Source organism: Musa acuminata, chromosome BXJ1-8, assembly GCF_036884655.1.
Source record: "Musa acuminata AAA Group cultivar baxijiao chromosome BXJ1-8, Cavendish_Baxijiao_AAA, whole genome shotgun sequence".
Taxonomy (NCBI): Eukaryota; Viridiplantae; Streptophyta; class Magnoliopsida; order Zingiberales; family Musaceae; genus Musa; species Musa acuminata.
In genome coordinates, this window is record NC_088334.1 from 7111559 (window position 1) to 7133930 (window position 22372).

Below are 22372 nucleotides of genomic sequence, written 5' to 3' on the forward strand. Positions count from 1 at the left end.
TTTTTTTCAAAAATCCTTGCATAATATTTTTTTAAAAATAATAATATTACCCCTCCCACTATCGACCATTGCTTTCGCTTTACATTATTGTCTCGCCCTTTCTCTATTTCATTATTGAGTGATAAACGAAAAGAAAATGTCATGAACCAGTAGCGAGGGCGAAAAAACATGATTATGAGTGAGGAAAGAGGAGACCATAGGCGAGGATATATGGGATTATCGTTAACAATAATAGAAGAGAATAAGACAAGAATAATAAACAAAGGATGAAGGCTACAGTTCATGAATCAGGGGTAAGAGCACATAGTTATAGACAATGAATGAGGAGGTTGCAACCTGAGCAAAGGCAAGGGTGTGTGCCCATAGGTGAGGAAAAAGAGGGCCGAGAGCGAGGACGCATTGGTTATTATCGATAACGATAAAAAAAATATAATAACCTAAGGGTGGGAGTTGCGAATAGCAAGCAAGAGATAAATGGGGATAGCTAGGGATAATGACCAGTGCAACGGAGGCAAAGATAATATCATATTTTAAAGAAAGTAAAAGCCCTATAAGCAAATTTATCAAAACTATTCGATTTTTTTAAAAATATATTCAAATGAAAGTTATGAAAATTGATAAAAATAATGAACAGAATCTTTAACCAATCGATATTCTAGGTTCTCATCTATGAAATAATTTTTTAAATATCTATTATATAATAAAAAATATTAAAAAATATTTTTAATTAATTTAAATTCAAGTTCTAAGCCTATTGTACATTAGAAAGAAAATAATACTCGTTCTCTCTAAATATATTAAAACAACTAAAATAATTCAGAAAAACACATAAGATATCTATACAGACTGATCTCTTTTTGACCACTACAACGAGAAGAATGAGATTAACATTAAGCACAATTATTGGGTTTTCTCTAGTAACTTAAATGCATACTTCTCCACCTAATAATGAACATTTTTTATTCTTTGTTTAGTGGGATGCATCAGTTCATGAATCAGTGAGTGCGGAAGAAGTAATGGTGGTACTAACAACTCTTCAAAGTTAATGGATTTTCTTGGTTACATATTACACTACCACTTAATGCTCAAATCACACTGACTAAGAGTTTACAATCTCATTCATTCAATACAAATTTCAAATATATTAGCCACTTTAATGGATAGCCGAATAGAGAAATAATCGATTAAAATTCATAGATCGAGATCATGCAATTAACATGATAATTAACACTGTGTAATTAAGCAATATCACAAACAAATAGCAAACAAAAATGAAAGACAAAAATACATTTATAGTAGTTTGATCCATGGTATGTAGTACCGAATGGTACCACCCAATACGGACGGTATGTATTGGTCCAACAGCATATTGATACGCGGACGATCCGGTACCGCTACAGTGCTACAGTATTACACTATAGCAATGTTACAATACTATAATAATAATAAAAATATATAAAATTATTCGATACATCCTGGTATACCGTTCGGTACGTCCTGGTGTACCACTCGATACGTCGGTACAGTACCATACCAAGCCAATCTCAAAACACCGATACGGTACGATATTACATATCTTGGTTTGATCACACACTCATAATCTTTGTGTCCACTACTGACCTCTAGTCCGCAAAGAACTTTAGGTTTTAATAAGCATCATTAACCACATTTTTTTCAGTCACTTGCATAGACTCAGTAGTAAACCATTTACCAACAAACTAATCATTTTTACAAGGTCAAGAGCTAACTTTTTCCAATGTTGAAGAGATTCCTCTTTGAGATTATTCCCTTCAAGTGTAGGGAGGCATTCTTAGAAAGGATAGATGGCTTATGACTCTCAAACAATCAAGCAATAAATATAATTTTCATCCTTAGTTTGTTATAAATATTAGATAAGAAAAAAATGACAAAAATATAAACATAAAAATATAATTATACAAAAGCTCAAAACCACTATTAAAATGATTGATAAGGGCATACATAACATATAATAATATATTAAAGTATTTAAAATGTATAATAATATATTTAAATATTAAAAATATTATTTTATGCCACTCAAACTTTAATTTCAAAATGACTGATATAGGATTTAAAAAAGAAAAAGAAAAATCCTTCTAACTTAGTCAAATGAAAACATCAAAATTTCAAGGCACAATAACTATTTGATAAGAGTCACAGTTAATGTTACATGTAAAGTGAATAGAGACTCCTAATGGAGTTCGTCAACAGCGACAAGACTATCAAAAAGTCAAAGTGTGATCTATATGTTGACTTGAGACTATCAATTTATAATAGTTTCTTTAAAGCCTTTAAACCCCAAATTCTTTGCGGTAAAAAAACATACGTGGACTTTTGTTATTTTTGACTCTAATAAACCTTCTTGAGGAACCTCAAATAGTTCCAACGGGCCTGTATTTATAGCATTATCTTATTTATTTTTAGTTAAATCAATTTAATATGCATCACATTTTAAGGTTAGATAATACATGTTACATAATTCGTTGACCAATCAAATCCAATTAAAACCCACTTAACAAGGAGTCAATCTTACTTCCACCAATATAATTAATCTTCTGCTTGATCTTTTGCTCTAAATATTCCTTTTACCTATCTAAATCATTAAAATGTGTATGATTATTTCTCACTTTAGAATGTCTTCTTCGATATATCATGATAACCCTTAAATAATTAATCATTAAAAGAAAAGTATTACCACGAATTAACTTTCTCTTTTCACAATGTTAAAGATACCACTTGGATTAGTCAATCAAATCTTTTAGTTCCATGTGGAGATAAATTCCATTCAGTTCTCCAACCATAGATTAGACTCCATCAAACGTTAACTCCCAAACTAAGCATTCACAATCCTCAAATTAATTTAATTTAACCCTTGTAGTAAATACTCTCTTAATTGCCATTCTCCACCCTCTCACAAACCTTAACCAATACCTCCAGTAATATTCCGACAAATGGTAAACGATCCCGCCGCATCATTCCATCACCAAATCACATCCGTTCATTTTACGCACGGCCTCATTTGCACCATGGGACTACGTTAATTTAAAACGTTCCCGAGGGACAGCGAATAGGGATTTGAACAGTTGAGAGATCTTGACTTTTTTTTTTAATGTTTTGTGATATTACGCATCTATCCTCTCAAAGATATTGGAATAGCGTATTTGTCCTTCTAAGTTTTAATACTACAAATATATATTTCTGTAAAATTTGGACTTCACATATAAATTCTTCCAAATATTTAAATCATTTATGTAGAACTTTTGTTAATATTTTAATTAATAATTAAGTTAAATATTATTCAAGGGTACAATACAAAATTTTAGAGTTTTGTAGGGATGTAGATGCTAAACTTGATTTAGAGGAGTGAATATGCAAATAATTAACTTTGGAGGAAGATGCATGCGATTTTACCTTTCTTTTGTTGCAGCAGTGAGCTGCTCCCTCCCAATTTGCCCCCATTTCTCTTGGGAAGGAGACGATCGATCAATTAAAGGCGACACTTGGGCACCTCCCGTCGTCTCTGACGTCCCTCGACTCTGATCTATGGGTTTTCTTCCTCCGCGTTTGATTGCCTGGAGTTCTTGAGGCGGATCGAAACCCTAATTCCGGAAATGGAATTGGTTGGGAGGACGGTGAAGAAGATATTTCCCGGGTTCGGGACCTTCTCTGGCGTCGTGAAGTCGTACGATCCATCCGCGGGCTACTTCAAGGTGCTCTACGAGGATGGGGACTCCGAGGAGGTGGATTATGGCGAGATCGCTTCGATGCTAATGGAAATGGGCGAGGAGGCGTCACCGATGGGGCAAAATCAGAATAACAATAGGAGCAGGTGGTCGAAGAAGCGGACGAGTAGCGAGCTGGATCTTCCCGAGGACGTTGATATCGGAAGCGGTAAGGTTGTAGGTGTGAGTTTAATTGGGGAGGACGGGGAATTGTCCGAGCAAAATGGACTTTTTCAGGGTAGTGGCGGGAAAGGTGAAGTTTCAGAGCTCAATGGTGGGGGGTATGAAGGGATCTTGAAGGAAAATGGTATCGTGAGAGTACCTGCAGAAATTACCGGGAACGATGGTTATCCAAAGGAGGAAATTAGCGGAAATGCTTCCTCTGAGGGATTGGTGGAAACCCCTCAGGCGGAGAAGCTGGAGGCAGAAAGTGATCTTGGTGATGCTGATGAGTCTAGTATAGGAGTTGGGAAATTATCGGAACATAACACGGGGAATGCCTATCAGAAAGGAAGTGAACAAATAAAAGTAAAAGAAGCAAAATCTGAAGACTGTGTACTTGATGGCGTGTATTTGGAAAATCAAAGATGTGACACTACATGTTTTGTGGAAAAGGATGAAGGTGGCCCTCAAAAGAGGCGAAGACTATCTGGAAAAATATACTCTCTGCAAGATATGCCTTTGAGAAGGAGTGCTCGTAGAGCAAGTGCTGCAGCATTATGTCCTTCGGATCCTCTTCACAGCCACATCTTAAAGAGCGAGTCAGAATTTCAAAATTGTCTGTTGGACGAGAAAGATCATCATGTGGTTCCTGAGGATTCCAAGCCAGAACTGCCACCATCTTCTAGTGACTTGGATTTGAATGATCTGCCCGTTCTTGATTTCTTTTCTGTTTACACTCTTTTGAGGTCCTTCAGCAGGGTTTTATTCTTGAGTCCGTTCAGTCGACCAATGTTTTTGTCAGCTCTAAGGTGTGAATATCCTAATTCTTTGATTGATCATATACATTTTTCAATCTTACAAACATTGAAGCAACACTTGGAGCTCCTTTCTGAAGAAGGATATCAGCCAGCTACTGATTCCCTTAGGTACTTTCTTATATTTGCTTACAACTTGTACCTTTGAAATGTATTAGTAGATTGTTTGATCATTTTAATTTTGTTTAGTGGTTTAAATAGTGATCACAACCTGCTTCTCTTTTCAGGACTCTAAATTGGGAGCTATTGGACTTGGTTACCTGGCCTGTATATCTTGGTGGATACTCACTAATTCATGGTTCAACAATGAAATCTCTTGTCAAGCTTACACATCCAAATATTATGGCTGCAGAGTATTACATGCAGCCAGCTAGTGTAAAGCTTGAGATGCTTCGCTGCTTGTGTGATGATGTTATGGAAGTCGATGGCATGAGATCAGAACTCAATATAAGGTTGACTGACTGTGAAATTAATGTGGATGCCTATAACAATGTTTATAAGAATAGGATCGGATTAGCTATAACTGGTTTGGAGGCCTCTTTGGTCCAGGAGATGCCTGAAGAAACTGCTGATGGAAACAGTGATGACTGTTGTCTCTGCGGGATGGATGGTAGCTTGATATGCTGCGATGGCTGTCCTGCTGCATTTCATTCTAGATGTGTTGGAGTTGCTAAAGATCTTTTGCCTGAAGGTGATTGGTACTGTCCTGAGTGCTTGATGGACAAACATGATGGATTGACAAAGTTGTCAAAGACTTCACGAGGAGCAGAGGTTTTGGGTATCGATCCTCATGGACGCCTATATTTTAGCAGTTGTGGCTATCTTTTGGTGTATGTTTTCTGCAAAGCTTGCTTGTTCATATCTTTTTTGTTAATATGTTTCTTTACCTTATTTCACATATTATAAATTCTATCTATAATACTTTGATATAGTTCTTTTAGATATTTTTATGGACCATAGGTCCATGTGTTAGTTCTTTATCTGGCTTAATTACATATCATATCTGCTCATTTGGGCATATTCGGTAAGAAGAAAACTTCACTTGCTGATCCAATTGTTCTCTCTCAAGCTGAAGACTTCTTTAAATGTCTTTTTCCCCTCAATTAAATGGTTGTTTCTTTTCTTATCTACTAGGACTTGTAACCGCTAGAACAAGAATCTAATTTGTGACTACATGCGAACCTAATTCTAACCAAACAAATTTGAAATTTGACTCAATTAAACTACAATAAGCCAGTAAGATTCATGCTCGTATTGCCCCTTGTCTGAAGTCTATCCTCCTCTTGTACTAAGGAAAGGTCCTCTTGATGCCCTAAATCTTAATTCACATGAACCTTGTCAACATTTGTCAACTAATATAAATTGCATTAATAAACATGTTTAAAAATGATCTTAATGAAATTACAAAATAAATGTAAAAAAACCAGGGAAATACGTAAAACATAGAAAAATAAAAACCTTGATCTTGGACTCAATTTGATCTTTACATTAGACTTGGAATATATTTGACCTCAAATCTGAGGTACTAATACTCATCCCCTATTCTGCTGGTATATTATCAACATTAAGTTTCATGCTATGCTAAGAGCATCTGAGCAGTGAGTTTATTGTGTTAGCCAGTGTCCCTGCCATAAAATTTAAAGGTTTTCTTGCACCAGCTTTTCCTGACACTAAGAAGTTGTATTTATTTGTTGACTTTAATAAAAGCTTTTGACCATTTTGTCATTTTCTCTTCCTTATTTTATTCCTCGTAGTCTTTCTTCTTGCTGGTTCTTTCTCTCTCTTCAACTCTTTGTGCCTCTGCCTCTTCTATCTATACCTCACTTTCCCTTACCCTCTTATGATGAGTGCGAACCACCCACAACCTCCTCTTTGGTTCTCTCTCCCTAATTCTCCAGTCTCTTTACCCTTGCATACTCTCATCATTTTATATTTGTCAAGCTCGTTGTCGGCTAGGTTGACCCTTCTGATTGGATTGGATAACCAGTTTGAAGATCTAATTTGAACATGGATCAACCTCAGGCTGATCCATGGAGTTATCCAATCTGATTGGATAACCAGATTGGATTGGTTATTGTATGAGTTGGATCAGATGTGGATTGACCTTGCTTCAAATCATTTATAACCCTAGTTGAAAACTGCTCACAAAAATTGCAATTTGCAATACCGTCACTACCTTAGCAGAAATATTGTTTACTTGGGAATGAATTGCTGCTGAGGAGTGTTCTTATGTAGTTTTTGTAAAGTTATGTTTTGTATTATTATTAATTTTATAGAATTCTCTTAAGTTATTTTCAGTAAAGAATTTGGATTATCTGGAAATGCCATGGTTGTCAATGTCTATCTTGAAAATTGGTGCAAAATTTTCTCCACTCTTTTTCTTTTATGGATGATGATGTTCTAGGTATGATTTGTCTATTATAGTAGGATCAATCTTGTGCTTTTATTTGTTGTGTGAATTCAGTTTATGCAGTAAGTGCATAAAATGTCTGATTAAATGAATAAGAGCCACTATTGTCCTTGGAGAATTTAGGCCTTCATCAGAAGGGGATATAGCTTAGTAATTTTGTACATAGATAGTCAATTGATTTCCCAATCCAAAAGTTCATTAAATTATTTTAAGGCTGACAAACCCAGAATTATCAGTTTGGCACTTCTGAATTAGACATTAAACTTCAGGTTGCCGGGAAATTGGTCTGTTAAAGTACTATGTAGGCCATATAATTATATAATATAAATTGTTGATATTAATTTAGATGATTCTTATAAAAAAAAAACTATTTGTATTCTTTAAAATCACAATTATATAAAAATGTTTATTGAAAGAATTACTTGTACCAAACAACCCAATTCGTTGTTAAGACCTTTTCTATTATGTAATTTAAACTATCTTAACATAAAGATTTAAGGCTCAATCCTTACAGAAGTATACTTTGTTGACTGTGCCATGTTGGTGTCGATGAATACATATGTATATACGTTGTATTATGTCTATCAAGTCTGATCTTGTAGACTTGTACTCGTTCAGTTTGAATATGGATTATGACACCTCATGTTAGTCTCAATTTTTAAAATATATGGGGCTTATGGATCAATTCTGTATTTGATGTGATTTAAGCTACTAAGGAAGTGGACATTGTAATCAAATATGTAACTATTTCTATGAATCTCATATTTTCTTTATTTTCTTTCTTATTTCCTATTTTTAGCTTCATGAACTGAGTTTGCCTGGTAAGTTTTCCCACAATACTCAAATAACTCTTTTGTGATGAGTATGCACAACTTTTTGCTGATCAACAAATTCTCAAAAATTGTCTATGTTGGATCTGCAGATCTGATTCATGTGAGAGTGTTTCTTCATCTCATTTTTACAATAAAGATGATCTAGAAATTCTTATCAGAGTTTTGAAATCATCTCATGCTTCTTATACTGCAATCGTAAACACAATCTCTGCGCAATGGGGAATTTCTTTGGATAGCCGTAGTTCCATTAGCCAATCATGCCATGAAATTATCAAAAGGAATGAGGCTTTAGATTCTCAACTGAACTTATTATCTTCAGATCCAAATGTTGTCAATGATGATATTGTTAAGAATTCAAAGGATAATTGTACTAATTCTGAACATAGTGATCCTATTAGTGCAAATGCATCAGATTTGAGCCAGACAAATCTGGTAAGCTTAGATCATGCCTCTGGGATGTCGCTGTTGTTTGTATCTTCAGAGCCTGCAGAGCAGTTGGCTCATGCTGTGAACTATCTTCAATCAACTCAGCAAACTACGGATAGTTGTTCCATTGCTACTGATAATCCTGTAGATGAAGTTATCTCTGTTACACCTGTTGATATATCTACTGACAACAGTAAACACTTTGCAATTACTGATTTGGGTGGCACATCATTCATATCCGAGCAAGTGCAAAAGAAGGCTGAGACATGTAAACTACAGTCTGATCCCTGTGGTTACATTAACTATTATATTTTTGGTCGAGTAGCTTCATCTGTAGCTGAGGACTTGATGATTAAATCATCCGAGAGCAACAATAAGGAACCCAAGAAGTCAGATGAGGACATGGTGGTGGCCCAGCTGAAGGCAATTTTTAAAAGATGTCCAAAACTTAGTTCTTATAGCTTCCTGCAACAATCTTTAGATATACAAAAAGAGAAGTGTGGTTGGTGTCATTCCTGTAAAACATCCAGCAGCAGTGATTGTGCATTTGTAGTTAATGACAAGCATATTGAAGATATGAAATCAGATGCTGTAGGTCTTGACTCTGAAAAGAAAAAGAAAAGTCACATTGTCTCTGTCATGCATGATATATTGTCAATAGAAGATCATCTGAATGGCCTTTTATCTGGTCCCTGGGAGAATCCACACTATAGTAGCCTTTGGCGAAAGGCTGTTATGAAGGCATCTGATGTTGCATCACTGAAACATATGCTTCTTCTTGTAAGTACTGATTGACATTGCACCACTAACCTACCAATGGTGCTAGTTACGACGTCAATGTAACTTATTTTTTTTATCTTTGCTGTAACAAGAGGAATAACTATTAACAATTGTCTTTTGCAGTTGGAATCAAATTTGAGGCGTGTTGCAATGTTATCAGATTGGATGAAACCAGTTGATTTTGCTCATACGGTTGGTTCAGCATCTCACATTTTGATTGGTTCAATGGATGCATTTTCAAATTGTGGTGGTAGCAGAAAGCAAGGGAAAAGAACCACCTCTGGCTCTGAGTTTAATATATCCCAAGCTGCTGCTGCATCATATGTTTGTTGGTGGAGAGGTGGACGACTATCCCGTCGGGTGTTCCATTGGAAAATGTTACCTCGGTCATTAACTTCCAAGGGTGGTCGTCAAGGTTAACTTGTGTAATATTGTTTAGAAATTTGTTTATGAAAATTGGATTAAAGATTATTAATGTCTTTTGAATTACAATTTGTACAGCTGGATGTAAAAAGATATCAAATGTCTTTTATCCTGATGTTCCGGAGTTTGCCAGGAGAAACAAATTTATCACCTGGCGAGCTGCAGTTGAGATGTCAGAAACTGTTGCTCAGCTCGCTTTTCTGGTAAGCAGCAAAATTTTAATACCAACAGTCTAAGTGACAATTTTGATATGATATTATGATATTGTTATTTAGTATTTTTACCATGATCTTATTAAGTTTTGTTTTTCACAGACCAAAGAATTTGATTCAAATATTAGGTGGTTGGAACTCTGTAAGACTCCACCTTTTCCTCAGTTGATTAAGGAATCCAAGGGTTTAGCAAGGTTTTTCAAGAAGGTAATAATCCGTAGAAAGAGTATAGAGGGAGCCATTGTGAGATATCTTCTTGATTTTGGTAAAAGGGAGAACATTCCATCTACTGTTATAAGATATGGGGTGATTCATGAAGATCCCTCTAGTGAAAGGAAAAAATTTTGGTTGGGTGAAAATTATGTTCCTTTATATCTTATTAAGGCTTTTGAGGCAAAGAAATTGGCCCGCTCCATTAAAAAGACAGGTTCTAAGTTGCTTTCCCATGATGTAGTTGATTTTGGTTCAAAGAAGCCTGAAAGATCAAAAGGACTTTCCTACCTAATATCTAAAGCAGAAAAGATGGAGGCAAAACTTTGTGGACAGTGTAACAAAAATGTGCTAATCAGGTAAGAATTTTTTATAATATTTGTAGTGTACCTTTCACAGTTAATTTTTTATGATTCTTGTTAAAAACTAATTTGCAACTTGGATCTGTCCTTGATATGCATGTTAAAGGTACACTACAAAATATCATGTAATAGAACGAGCACATGCTTGAAAATTTAAAGTACCTAAATGTACTAGAGCGGGCACATACTTAAAAGTATAGAACACATCTTAACAATACATAACCAAAAAGTTCAAACTATATATGTCATCTCTTATTAGTGGCTCTTACTACTAAAGGGATCATCATTGCTATAGTGAGAGGTGGGTTGTGGTCTGCATCAGTTGTAGATTATAGTTATAGTTTTGAAAAACCCACACATGATAGTTAAAGGGACGGAAAAATGGTTTTATGGATCCTTAGGTTATCATAAACAATTTTTGATATGCATGTTAATATCTCTGAGCAACATTATCTTGAGAAAACATGTAATCCAAGATAAAAAAATTCAGACATTTTAATTTCATGGGTAGTATACTCTAAGGCCATAAACTTGACTCCAAAAGTAATGGACTGCAAGATAATGCCACTATTGCTCATACTCTTTTGCTTCCAGCATAGACTGGAGGTCTTAAAGTACAAATTGGAGGTTAGGAGGTGAGGCAAAGCTTCAAAATATTAAAATTACAAAAAATGTTGTGAACTTAGGGTTGATTGTTTTGGTTGGACCAACTGAATTATGGGTGAAAAAGAGAAAGTTATCTTGAATCTTAGAAATTTTAATTTGTTTCATATTCAAATAGATAGTATTTTGGTAATCCTGAAATTTCTATTTGCAAGAACATTCAACTTAAATACTTTTAGTTCTAAGTATGTTGCAAGAGTGGCTGATGTCTGCACTGATTTCTACTATCCTGAAACTACACAACTTTCTTCTATGCAGTCAATACTATTACTTATGATATGTGCTTTTTGTATATTGCAGGGAAGCTGTGAACTGCCAATTGTGCAATGGTATGTATTATGAACTCATATATTTATAATTTATATACTTATCACTACAATAATTATGTATGTGTTGATCTTGATGTCTTTGATTTTGATGTATAAAGTTTCTCCTGATTCCTGATACACATTTTCTTTTTGGTTTACAGTTTATGCAACTTATCTGTTATATTTTAGTTTATATATTTTAGAGCTTAACATACATATATGTTTGACCACAGATATTGCCCACAATAAATGTTTTTAACATTTATGTTTTTAACATACATATATGTTTGACCACAGATATTGCCCTCAATAAAGCTCCATGGGCCAGAAAAGTTCCATAAAGCTGATCATAAATGATTGGGACTAGCACTGCTAACAGATCAGATATATTATGTAAGAAGTATCCATTACATTAGACAAAGATATTAATATAGTAGCTAACTATTGCCCATATGTTATACAAAATGATTCACAGCTTCCTACCAATTTTAAAATGAGTGATTGTCCCAGAGCTTGTCCTTGTGACTGTAATTACCAAGGAGGTGAATCACTAGGTCAAACAAAGACAGGTAAAAGGACTTTCTTTAGTTAGAGCATTGATCCCTCTTTTATCATGTATGATTATTCCCTTTAAAAATTTGGAGTGATCCTTTTATTCCCTTTTCTCTATCTTTCCTCTTTTTCTTGTTCAACAATTGATTGTCAACTTGACGACAATGAAATGTCTCCTTGGCTTGGCGGCTATATTCGTTTTTTTTCCATCTTTCCTCAACATCATTCCTGATTTGTTCTCCTTCCTCTCTTGTGCCTACAACATTTGGTAGTCATCGATCTCTTCTTACACCCCCTTTCTTTTTCTTATGAGATTTGACAAAATTTTGTGGGAATTGGCTAACTCCAATAGATCCAATCAATTTCTGTCTATCTCGACCATTTCCATCTGTCTCTAGCAACGAGGTTGAGAAATCAGCCAAAATCTGTTACACCTAAATGCTTAATTGGTAAAGATTAGACCATATGTATCAAAAGCACTCAATACCGTAAACCAGTGTTTTTAATTTCGAATAATACCGGGCGGTACATATCGGTCCAATAGCATACCGGTACGCGGACCGCTCGCTATAGGGTGGAACACTCAATGTTGCCCTGTATCGGATGATACGAGGGTATACCGGATGGTAACGATCAAAATTTCGACTGTTACCGCCCGTCGCAACTCGATAACGGTCGATTTCGATCGTTACCGCTCGACATAGCTCGGTAATGGTTGATTTCGATCATTACAGATTTGTAACAGTGCTCGAACGGTCATTTTGATCGTTGGAGCCTTTCTCATGGGTTTTTAAACTCATCTTCTCCCCTATTTCACTCTCAGACTCTTTTAAACTACTTCAAACTCATTTTTTCTCACATTTATACTCTCTTAAACTCTACAAAGTAGCGATTTGTGAATTGACAATTCAAGTGATTTTTCTGTAGATAATTCAATATTTACAGAAGAGCAATCTGTAATGGACTGAAATACAAACCTTGGACAAGGCTGTTCCTCAAAGTTTGAAAAATATGTGATATTATTTTTACCTAATTTGCATTAGTTTTTCTAAACTTATACTATTACTATATTTATTTCTAACTTAAAAAACCCTATCCTAACTTTTTTTTTATTTTTAGATATTTTCAAAGGATTTTATGCTTAAATAAGGTGTACCACTCGGTACACCCTGGTGTACCGCTCTGTCATGCACTTAACTGGTTTTGCTTAAGTCGTGCAGCACCCTTGCTTGTCCGTTCGTAAAGGTCAGCCTCCTTAAAACCTCCTATGGTCCCTTATGACCTACAAAAGAGTAAACGAGTTAGAGAAACCATCTCACTCGAGATCCATAAGTAATCATTTCAGTAAACACTTCATAACCAATGCAAATTACAAACATACTCTACAAGCTTTAAACGGTCGCACAACAAAGGATCCAAAATGGTCCACTACAGATCAAAATCCCCATAAGTGCCCACATTACACAACCTTTGTTTGCAAGCCTAGGATGACCATCAAAACCAAAGAAAATGGGGCTGCTAAGCCTACTACTAGCCCTTTATATGCTGTGCAAACTCTGCAAAGCATAAACAAAACCGAAAGACACGGATATACATCAACATTACATCGAACATCCCGTTTACAATTTTTTCCGTGACATTCTCCATCACTTATTCTTTCGACGTCCTTGTCGAAGCTCTTGCTGAAGCTACAACTCCTCGCCTTTGCTGAGTCTTTAATTTTCTGCTCCAGTTGCAATGCACCTCTTAGTCCCCAGCTGCTTTTCATTGCTGTTGCTGAGTAGTCGAACTTTTAATCCGTCATGCTGCTTCAACTCGTCAATGACTCTGACTTTAGTGTGGGGTAGGCCGAGTTGTGTTGATCACCGTTGGTTCCTGTGGATCCTTCAAATGAAGGAAAAGACCATCCTTAGTATGCGCCGGTCTCTCAAATGCCTCATGCTGCTTGAACTGGGTGAATGCCTGTTGGAGCTTTAATGAACATCGTCTCGCAAACTTTTGAAGTTTTTGGGTCATTCCTCCACAAAATTTACCCATTGACTCTTCTTTCACTTAGTTATCACTTCCAAATAGGTTTGCATAACTTCCGCTTTCGATTGGCATTCTGTTGGGAAATGAAGCGGATAATCTACTCTCAAAAGCACTGATCACCATTGGTGAGGATTTGACAACTATTGTCTTCCATTTGGTTTCTTCGAAGGGTCTTTGAACATGTGCAGAGCTCCTCTGCTGGATATATAAGAGAATTGGAGTACTCGATTTCGTCCATTCTCTTAAGAGTTGAGAAGGCAAATGTTACTTTGATTTCACCCGCCTCCTCGAGGGTTGTATTCTATGCATCGAGCTGGTTGCTAACCTTTGCCCGCTCTTTGCTCACACTTCTAGAGCACTTGAAGTGTTTGCACTCCTTGCGTTGAGTTAGCTACTGTGATTCACCTTTTCAATGCCATCGAACTTCTGGAATGCAGGAAGTTTTCACTTCAACTTGGAGTAAGTCTCTAATAGTTTTGGTCGCCTCTGGGATTGTACCGTTTTCTCCATCAACCCAGCCGCCTACTCCACTGAGTAGCAAAGGTACAGCACCGCGTACTGCTTGCTTCGTTCCTTGGTCGTACACTCTTGTATCAACTTGAAGTCCTCCACTTTTGGCTATCTTGATAAGAAGTTCGTTGACACCAGTCTTGCGAAGTTCCCTAGCCTCTATCCTTCAGCCTTGTCTTAGTACTTGGAGTTTGCCTCTGCATTCTCTACCTCTTCGGCCTCTTGCACGACCAAGCGCTCTCCCTCCATGAGAGCAAGGGATCGATGACTTCACGGAAGTCCTGCCTCTACGGTACTATGGCGCTACCATACCCATGGCCCTACTATCCGTCGCCTCGTATCTACATCCCTTTTTTCGCGATCGGTAGATCTGCCTTTGTGGCACTCCTCTGAGTCCACCTCTATTCTAACCGATGCTTGGTTTTGGATAGCTAAGTCCCTCTGGACTCGGCGTCGCTTCCTCGCCCCTTTCGATGCTCTGCTTCAACACCTCTGTGTTCTCCAAGCAGTTCCCTTTGGTTGATGGAAAGACAGATTGCAACTCCTATGCATGGCCTCTGCCCTCATGTTGTAGGGTTAACATCGATTCTATTCTCCTTAGCTTCCTTGGTAGCAACGTTCGCTTAATCAACCTTGTCCTTTGACTTGCCGAGCTCCCTTAAGCGAATATGGGCTTCGGAGCAGTTCAACTCTCCAACCGCTTCGATCATACCTCTGTATGATCAAGTCCCTCCCATGGGACTCACTGGTACTTGCATTCGAACTTTTCCCTCGGTGGTACACAACCCCTATATGCTGATGACCAAGGCTTTCATCCGATGCAAAATTTGATGCACGCATAGAAGACTCGCCTCTGCGGTACCATAGTTTTCACTCCTTGAATCCATAGCCCTTGTTGTCGTCGTGTTGTTCACTGAAGTGGAGCTCTCAATAGCTCCCGATCATACCTCCGTATGATATTGTCCCTCACGGGACTTGATTCGTGTGTATCGCATTGCCATGAATTGTTCCACCACGATCCGCTACACCATGTCGCCTCCTGGTGACATCTCCATTGCATTCTGATCCTTGTGGGATGAACTTGGATTGTGATCCCTCCATGTGTGGCCTCTGCCAACACATCACAGGACCTCTTCCATCTTCGATTGTGTTTGCTTCTTTGGCAATCGACCTTCGTCCACCTGCTCTCGAGTCACACCTAGACGAAACACTGCTCTAGGACAGTCCGTCGCCTAGTAGCTCCCGAAGTCCATCGACTTCGTTGAAATTGGTGTACCATTGTCTGGATCCTGGGCCTTTGCCGCTACCAGCACAGTCTTCACTATGCACCACTTCCTTCATGGCAACTTGAATAGCAGTACTATGGCATATTCTTCAAGAGTATCTGTCTCCGCGTCCTCTTGCCCCGTGCTAAGGCCTTCTGAACCCAATTTCGCCTCGCAAGTTGAGTCGCTTTGGCTCCTCCATCAAATGCTTCTCCGAGATAAGGTGCATGTGCCCAGAAGCTCCCTTCGTCTTTGACACCATGCAAGATGAGTCCGCTCCATCAGAATGAAGGATCCATGGAACGACATGATCCTGCTCTTGCCTCTGCAAGAGTTTATATCCTTGATTTTTGTCTAAGGAAAGCTTTGTGCCTTCGCTCCATGTTTCATCTTCTATGTCGGCTCCCTTCATGCGGCTTGTGTACTTCGCCAAGTTGCACTCAAGTCGCTCCGCTCCTCGATTTGTATTAAGTTGATGATGGTCCTCATGCCCACCATTCCATGGGTTAGCCCTCCATTGAATCCGATCTCTATATCGACTCCAAGTGTGCCTTCATTTGTGTTGCCTTGGGTCGCTTTCCCACTTGATCTTGCAATGCATCCCCCCAATGCATTATCTCAAGCGAGATCATACGATGACTCCTCGTTGCTCACTCGGTTCGTTGAGCTTTGTGAAGTTGTTTTGAGGTACTCCTCAACATGTGCGTTTCGTTGCGCACATGGTTCTCCCTCTGGAGAGCCGAGACTTATCCCTCCTAGATATCTGTCCCGTTGGAGCAATTTCTCTTTTCGCTTCCTTCTCTCTAAAAGTTTCGGAGACCACCATCCCCTTGGACTACTCTACCTTGCTGAACAAACTGTGCATTGTTCTTCCTCCCGAAAACGCACTTGCTAGATTGTGACTCCACGTCTATACAACCCCCGTTGCACCCCTTAAGGCCTAGCAACATGTTGAACTCGCTGCACACTTCAGCTTCCTACGGATGTATCATTCTCATGTCGAAGAGAAAGTTTCAATGCTCCATGGTGTCGAGTTTCGGTCGCCTTGGGATGGCCACGAACGCTCCATCGTTCACATACAAGCCCTTGCATGAGTACTAAATTCTTCGAGTTAGCAATTCCTCTCACCTCTGTGAACTTTGCACAACTCTTTCGGTCGCTGAACAACCCATTCCACTTTGCATGGTCTCATCCTTTACCAAGCGCCTCGCTTGCCTTGAGCACCATCAAGTATGGTTGCCAACGTTGAGCCGTAGCTCAGACTCAACCATCCCAACCTTTGTGTACTACGTATTCTTCCCAGCTTGCTTGTCCTCGTGGTGCCTCTTGCGCGAAGGGTTGGCCATACCTCTGAATGTTAATCTCAGATGCTCGCTTCTCTGAGCGACTCCTTTTCCCTACATCTTCATGTCTGTTTTCCCCCAAACGGTCACGCGTGCTGGTTGCCCTCAACACAGCCCCGCTAGGTCTCCCATGTTTGCATGCCAAGTGTTTCTATGAGTACTTGTCCCGCTCTGATATCATATGTCATGCACTTAGTTGGTTTTGCCTAAGTCGTGCGGTACCCTTGTGTGTCTGTCCACAAAGGTCAGTCTCTTTGAAACCTCCTATGATCCCTTAGGACTTACAAAACAGAAAAAGGGTTATAGAAAGCGTCTCACTCGGGATCCATAAGCAATCATTTCAGTAAACACTTCATAGCCAATGTTAATTACAAACAGACTCTACAAGCTCTGAACGGTCGCACAACAAAGGGTCCAAAATGGTCCATTACAGACCGAAATCCTCATAAGTGCTCACATGACATAACCTTTGTTTGCAAGCCTAGGATGGCCACCAAAACCAAAGAAAATGGGGCTGCTAAGCCTACTACCAACCCTTTATATGCTGTGCAAAGCCTAAACAAAATCGAAAGACACGGACAATACATAAGCATTACATCGAACATCCCGTTTATAATTTTGTCCACGATAGCTCGGTACGTCTTGGTGTATCGCTTGGTACACAATACTGTACCATATCGAGTAAAGCTCGAAACTCTGGTACGGTGCAAAATTTCAATCTTTGCCGTAAACTATGTGATTTTTATGTTAGCTAAGTTAATATATGTGTAGAGATAAAATATCATTGGTGTTGCCAGGCAACTGCTGCCACGTTTGGTGTCCAATTTATTTTTATTATGTTAACTGTCTTTTGTGTGCATTTTCATTTTAAGAAAGTTAGAACCTAATAATTTACATTTACATCCTTATTTTTCTAATGGAACAAACTTGTATTCCAGTTATAGCTTCATTTCTACTTGTAATCATGGTTTTTAGTATTGCTCGTACTGACTGGAATAGGCCAGTATTTACTAGCCGGATAGCCAGCTGGAATTTGGATTGGGTGATTTTGCTCAGTTCAGTCTGATATTAACTATTTAGCTTTACAGTATGCGCTGTACCACTTGACAAGTTCACCATATCAAGCTTACTGGGTGGTGAGTTATTAGTACCATACTGTACCAGGAGATAAGTTCACTGCCCATTGTCTTTAATCTTTATCAACCATGTTTTTATTTTATAACAGTTGTCAATAAATTTTTTTTTTCTCTTTTTCTTCTTTTTCTCTCTAATGTGCTTTTTCTTTCTTCTTTCTTCTATTATCTGCCACCTCCTAGTTGTATCATTACGCTGCATCTGCCCTGCCATGTCGCCACCTCCACCTGTGTCTTGGTATGTTACTGGCGTTTCCTCCTCCCTTGTCTTGATTGTCATCTTCTTATTTGGATCATTGTTCCTACTGGTACATCTCCTCTTCCACCTTGTCTGGATCATTGTCTTGTACTGATACGTCTCAGCTTCCACCTCTACTTCTGGCTTCTCCTGCTCTTCCACCTCCTTATATGCCTCCTCCAACTTTCCTCTTCTGTCCTTTCTCTCCTGTACGACCCATTGCTATGAGGCTCTATATCCATAGTATGCTAGCCCAACCATCAACCGGTACTGGCAGCAAACCAATATTTTAAACTTGGTTGTAATTATTGAAAGTAAGAAAATAGCTTCTCTTACATGAGGTGAGTCAATAAAGATTGGTGGTGCAAAAAGATGTAGAGGAGGCCTTAATATTAAACTTGATGAGCTCATTGGTGGGATAAGGTCGTTTTGGCTGATCCCAAATGGTTGGGACCTTGCATCTTGTTGTTATCTTTCAGGTAGAAATTTCACCATGTTTGTTCATTTCATTTTGTTGATTCTGGAGTCGTATATTTGAGTTTATTTATTTATTTGGGCGCCTTATATTTGAGTTATTAGATTGTTTCTTGTAGGAAAAAATTGCAGTCCTTTTCTTATTTTTTTAGTTATGTTTATAAATACCAAGTTAATATCTTCTTTTGATAAATGGTGTCTGTTGAATGATGCTATCAAGTAGAGATTCAGTGTTGACCTCTGTTATAACTGACTTGGATTTCCTCTTTCTCTAAAGCTGACAGTGTATTTTAAAGCAACCTATGGAATTTGGATCAGTATATTACTTTGAACTCTACCTATAAAACTGTCTCTACTTTGTGATGTAGATTTCTCTATAATGGATGTTATAAACATTTTTTTTTTCTTTTTATAATTAGAACATTCTGTTTTTCATTTAATCTTTTCTCAGATATTCACCTGTAGTAATTGAGCACAATGAATTGGTAGTTACACTTGCTTTGTCACATGTTAATTGTGAGACTCTATTGACCTTGCAGGTTCTTTTCACCAAAAGCATTTCAGAGTAACTGCAGGTGCTATAAGTACCAAGTATATTTGCTATAGATGCAAGACAAAAAAATCTGTGAATGTTAAAACTCAAAGGCAGAAAATGATGTTGCAAAAGAAGAAAAAATCTTCTGGTAAGAAGTCAGTGGCTATGCCAAAGAAAAGAAAACGTGTTTTGGTGAAAAATAAAAAGAAGCCAAATCCAAAAAAGAAGCACAAACAAGTTGAAATTAGAAAAGCTCAATCAAGAAAATGTGAGGAAGGCATTGGCTATCATAAGAGGAAAAGAAGAACAACTATGCATCACTCCTTCTGGTTGAATGGCCTTCTATGGATGGGAAAAGCAGATGATGAACGGGGAAAGCATTTTAGAAAAACAAATGTTGTTCTGCCATTTCAAATGTTGAGAAGAAGTTCTAGGAAACCAGTATGCTGCCTATGTCTTACAGAATACAATTCAGAAGTTATGTATGTTTGTTGCCAAAATTGTGAAGGTAAACTTTACTCTTATATCCTATTAATTTGCTTGTTGTTCTTGTAACTTCTGGTTATATTCCTGTTCATGAATAGTTGGTTAAAGCTTTTCTATCTTGTTTTTCATTCAATTGCTTTACTACAATGTTACGCAATTTTTTTCTTTATGTAATTGTATTCTAATTAACCCTTGCCATCAAACATGTATTTCAGTAACTGAATGTTAAACTGCAATATACTTCGGAATACCTATATAGAACTTTCTTCTTAAGCTGTCATTTTTTATTCTTCATAATTTGTGTATATTTCCCATATTCTCTTTTTCCTTTCTTTAATTCTTACTGTTCTGTGCAGATTGGTTTCATGGAGATGTTTATAGCCTTGCTCTTGAAGAAATTAATAATCTCATTGGATTCAAGTGCCATAAATGCCGAGGAAGAAGCGCTCCGGTGTGTCCGTTTTCACAAAGTCTTGTAGTCCATGAGATTCAGTCTATGGAATTCCCCATTGCAGAGACTATTATTACCGAGGAACAAGATACCAAAGAAAAGCTTCATAGTGGAACATCTGAAAGTTCCTCAGTGGTAGTTCATGATGAGGATTATTTGGATCAACAGAAAGATTGTTCTCCATGTGTCAGAGATGAGTCCACATTTGCTTTAAAAACTGAGTTGTTAAATGGGCCTTACTGTGTGCAGTCTTTTGATCCAGAAGATCAGAAGTTTATTTCTTGCAGACATGATAATGGTTTACATATAGAAGCAACTTCACAGAAAGTAGGGGAAAGTTCAAATGAAATGGTTATAGTCCAGGAGTTGCTTGTATCTAGTAACGTCGATCACTCTGAGGAGTCAAGAATTTTGTCTGGAAATGAGCTTTGTGATGTTGAAATTGCAAAATATTAATCATGCAGTAACTTCATCATATAAGAAGAGGCTTGTTTCTGTATCTGTTGCAACAATGTGGTCATAATTCAGACTCAGAATTCGTTTCAGGAAGTCTTAAATTGCAAAATTTTAATCATTCAGTAACTTCTTTGTCATATAAGAAGAGGTTTGTTTCTGTATCTGTTGCAACATTGTGGTCATAATTCAGACTGAAAATTCAGTTCGTCTTGAACAAATATTGGTCATGATTCTTGTCAGACAGCAACCTGGGACTTTTACTGCTAAGGCTTTCACTCTGGCCTGCCTCTTACACTCATCAAGCAATGAGTTGTCACTTATGGGTTCTGACAGACAGAAATTCTATCTATACAATTTTGAGTTGTGATTTTCAAAGCTGATATTGGACACTGGAAACTGTGTTTCTCATCATTATCCTTCTGATTGCACAAAAGTGCAATAGTATTCGAAGGATTCTTTAGCTTTTATTACACATTAAGCATTTCTCTGCAGCTTGAGTGTTTTTGGTTGCATGGAGATTTGCTTGTAAGAGGCATTATCTTTGAGATATGGACGTCAACAGGTGCCGTCAAATGTGATTGAAGTGAGTATAATTGGTATTTTTTTCCCTTTAATTTCTATACTTCTCTCCATTATGTAAGAGATTCTTGGTTTATCAAATGTATTGGCCACAAAAGTTTTACCAACTAATAGTGATATGAGGTCTAACAGTTTTACCATATCTATCCAAACCCGATTTAAGCAGGTCAGGTTGACTGTGATAGCCTGCGGCCATCCTCTCAACTGATAGACAGTAAGAAATATTCTACCTACTTCAAAATATTAAAAAAAACTACATAACATCTATTGTCTGCTGCAAACAAAATTAACTCTCAGTCAGCTCCAAAGTTTCTGCATTATTTTTTCCCTTTAAAATATTTATGGTGCTTGATCTTGATTTTAGTTTGTAACTCTAAGGCTCATTAACTGAGCAATACCAGGCAGTAGGTTTCTACTCATGATTGGCTAGACATGAGTTGGGACTCATAAAATAGCACAAGTAGTAGTTTGTGATGTTTTAGTTATTAATTTGAGTACTCGGCATGAACTTGTGATCTTGTGGATTTTTGAATATTTATTTGATGTATTTATCTACTATATTTCAATTCAACATGTAACTCTCTAGAGGGAATGAAGTGTGCCTGTACTCGTGGCCACTAAATCTTAAAGAGGTGTTTCCAATGTGATGTGAAAAGTACTGCAACAAAGTTTGGTATGCCATCACTTGTGTACGACAATTTGGTAGCCTTCGACCATAAAAAATGTTGAAAGCTTTAGATCGTCGCAGGCACCAATTTTGCCGCGACTGAACTAACTTCACTTGTTTGGATGCTGTAGCCCTAAATGACCGAGTTTCATGTGGTTTGTTCATCCAGCATTTAAAAATGTTTAGTATGACTTATTCGTGGTTAAATCTTTTTCTTGCAATTTTAAGGCTATGTTTTTTTCTTATCCTTAAATTAGAGACTCAAAAATTAGGAAATGTTCATCTTGATATTACTTCTGAAGTTA

General features: G+C 37.5%; 1 protein-coding gene across 1 annotated transcript; it reads left to right on the forward strand.

Annotated features, from left to right (window-relative positions):
• Window positions 1-3429: 3429 nt before the first annotated feature.
• Window positions 3430-21540, forward strand: LOC103994272 (DDT domain-containing protein PTM). The gene is made up of 9 exons (XM_065078578.1): window positions 3430-4831; window positions 4948-5550; window positions 8053-9169; window positions 9293-9584; window positions 9671-9795; window positions 9907-10373; window positions 11340-11368; window positions 19433-19936; window positions 20271-21540. Exons 1-9 carry the CDS (start codon window positions 3633-3635, stop codon window positions 20819-20821), a joined length of 4887 nt encoding a protein of 1628 aa, XP_064934650.1. The 5' UTR covers window positions 3430-3632; the 3' UTR covers window positions 20822-21540.
• The last annotated feature ends 832 nt before the right edge of the window (window positions 21541-22372 follow it).

Excerpts from the sequence above, each read along its gene's own strand:
- LOC103994272 (XM_065078578.1), top strand. The coding sequence starts at position 3,633 with ATGGAATTGGTTGGGAGGACGGTGAAGAAGATATTTCCCGGGTTCGGG. Across the intron at positions 10,374-11,339 it reads AACAAAAATGTGCTAATCAG|GGAAGCTGTGAACTGCCAAT; the intron begins GTAAGAATTTTT and ends TGTATATTGCAG. Across the intron at positions 11,369-19,432 it reads GAACTGCCAATTGTGCAATG|GTTCTTTTCACCAAAAGCAT; the intron begins GTATGTATTATG and ends TTGACCTTGCAG.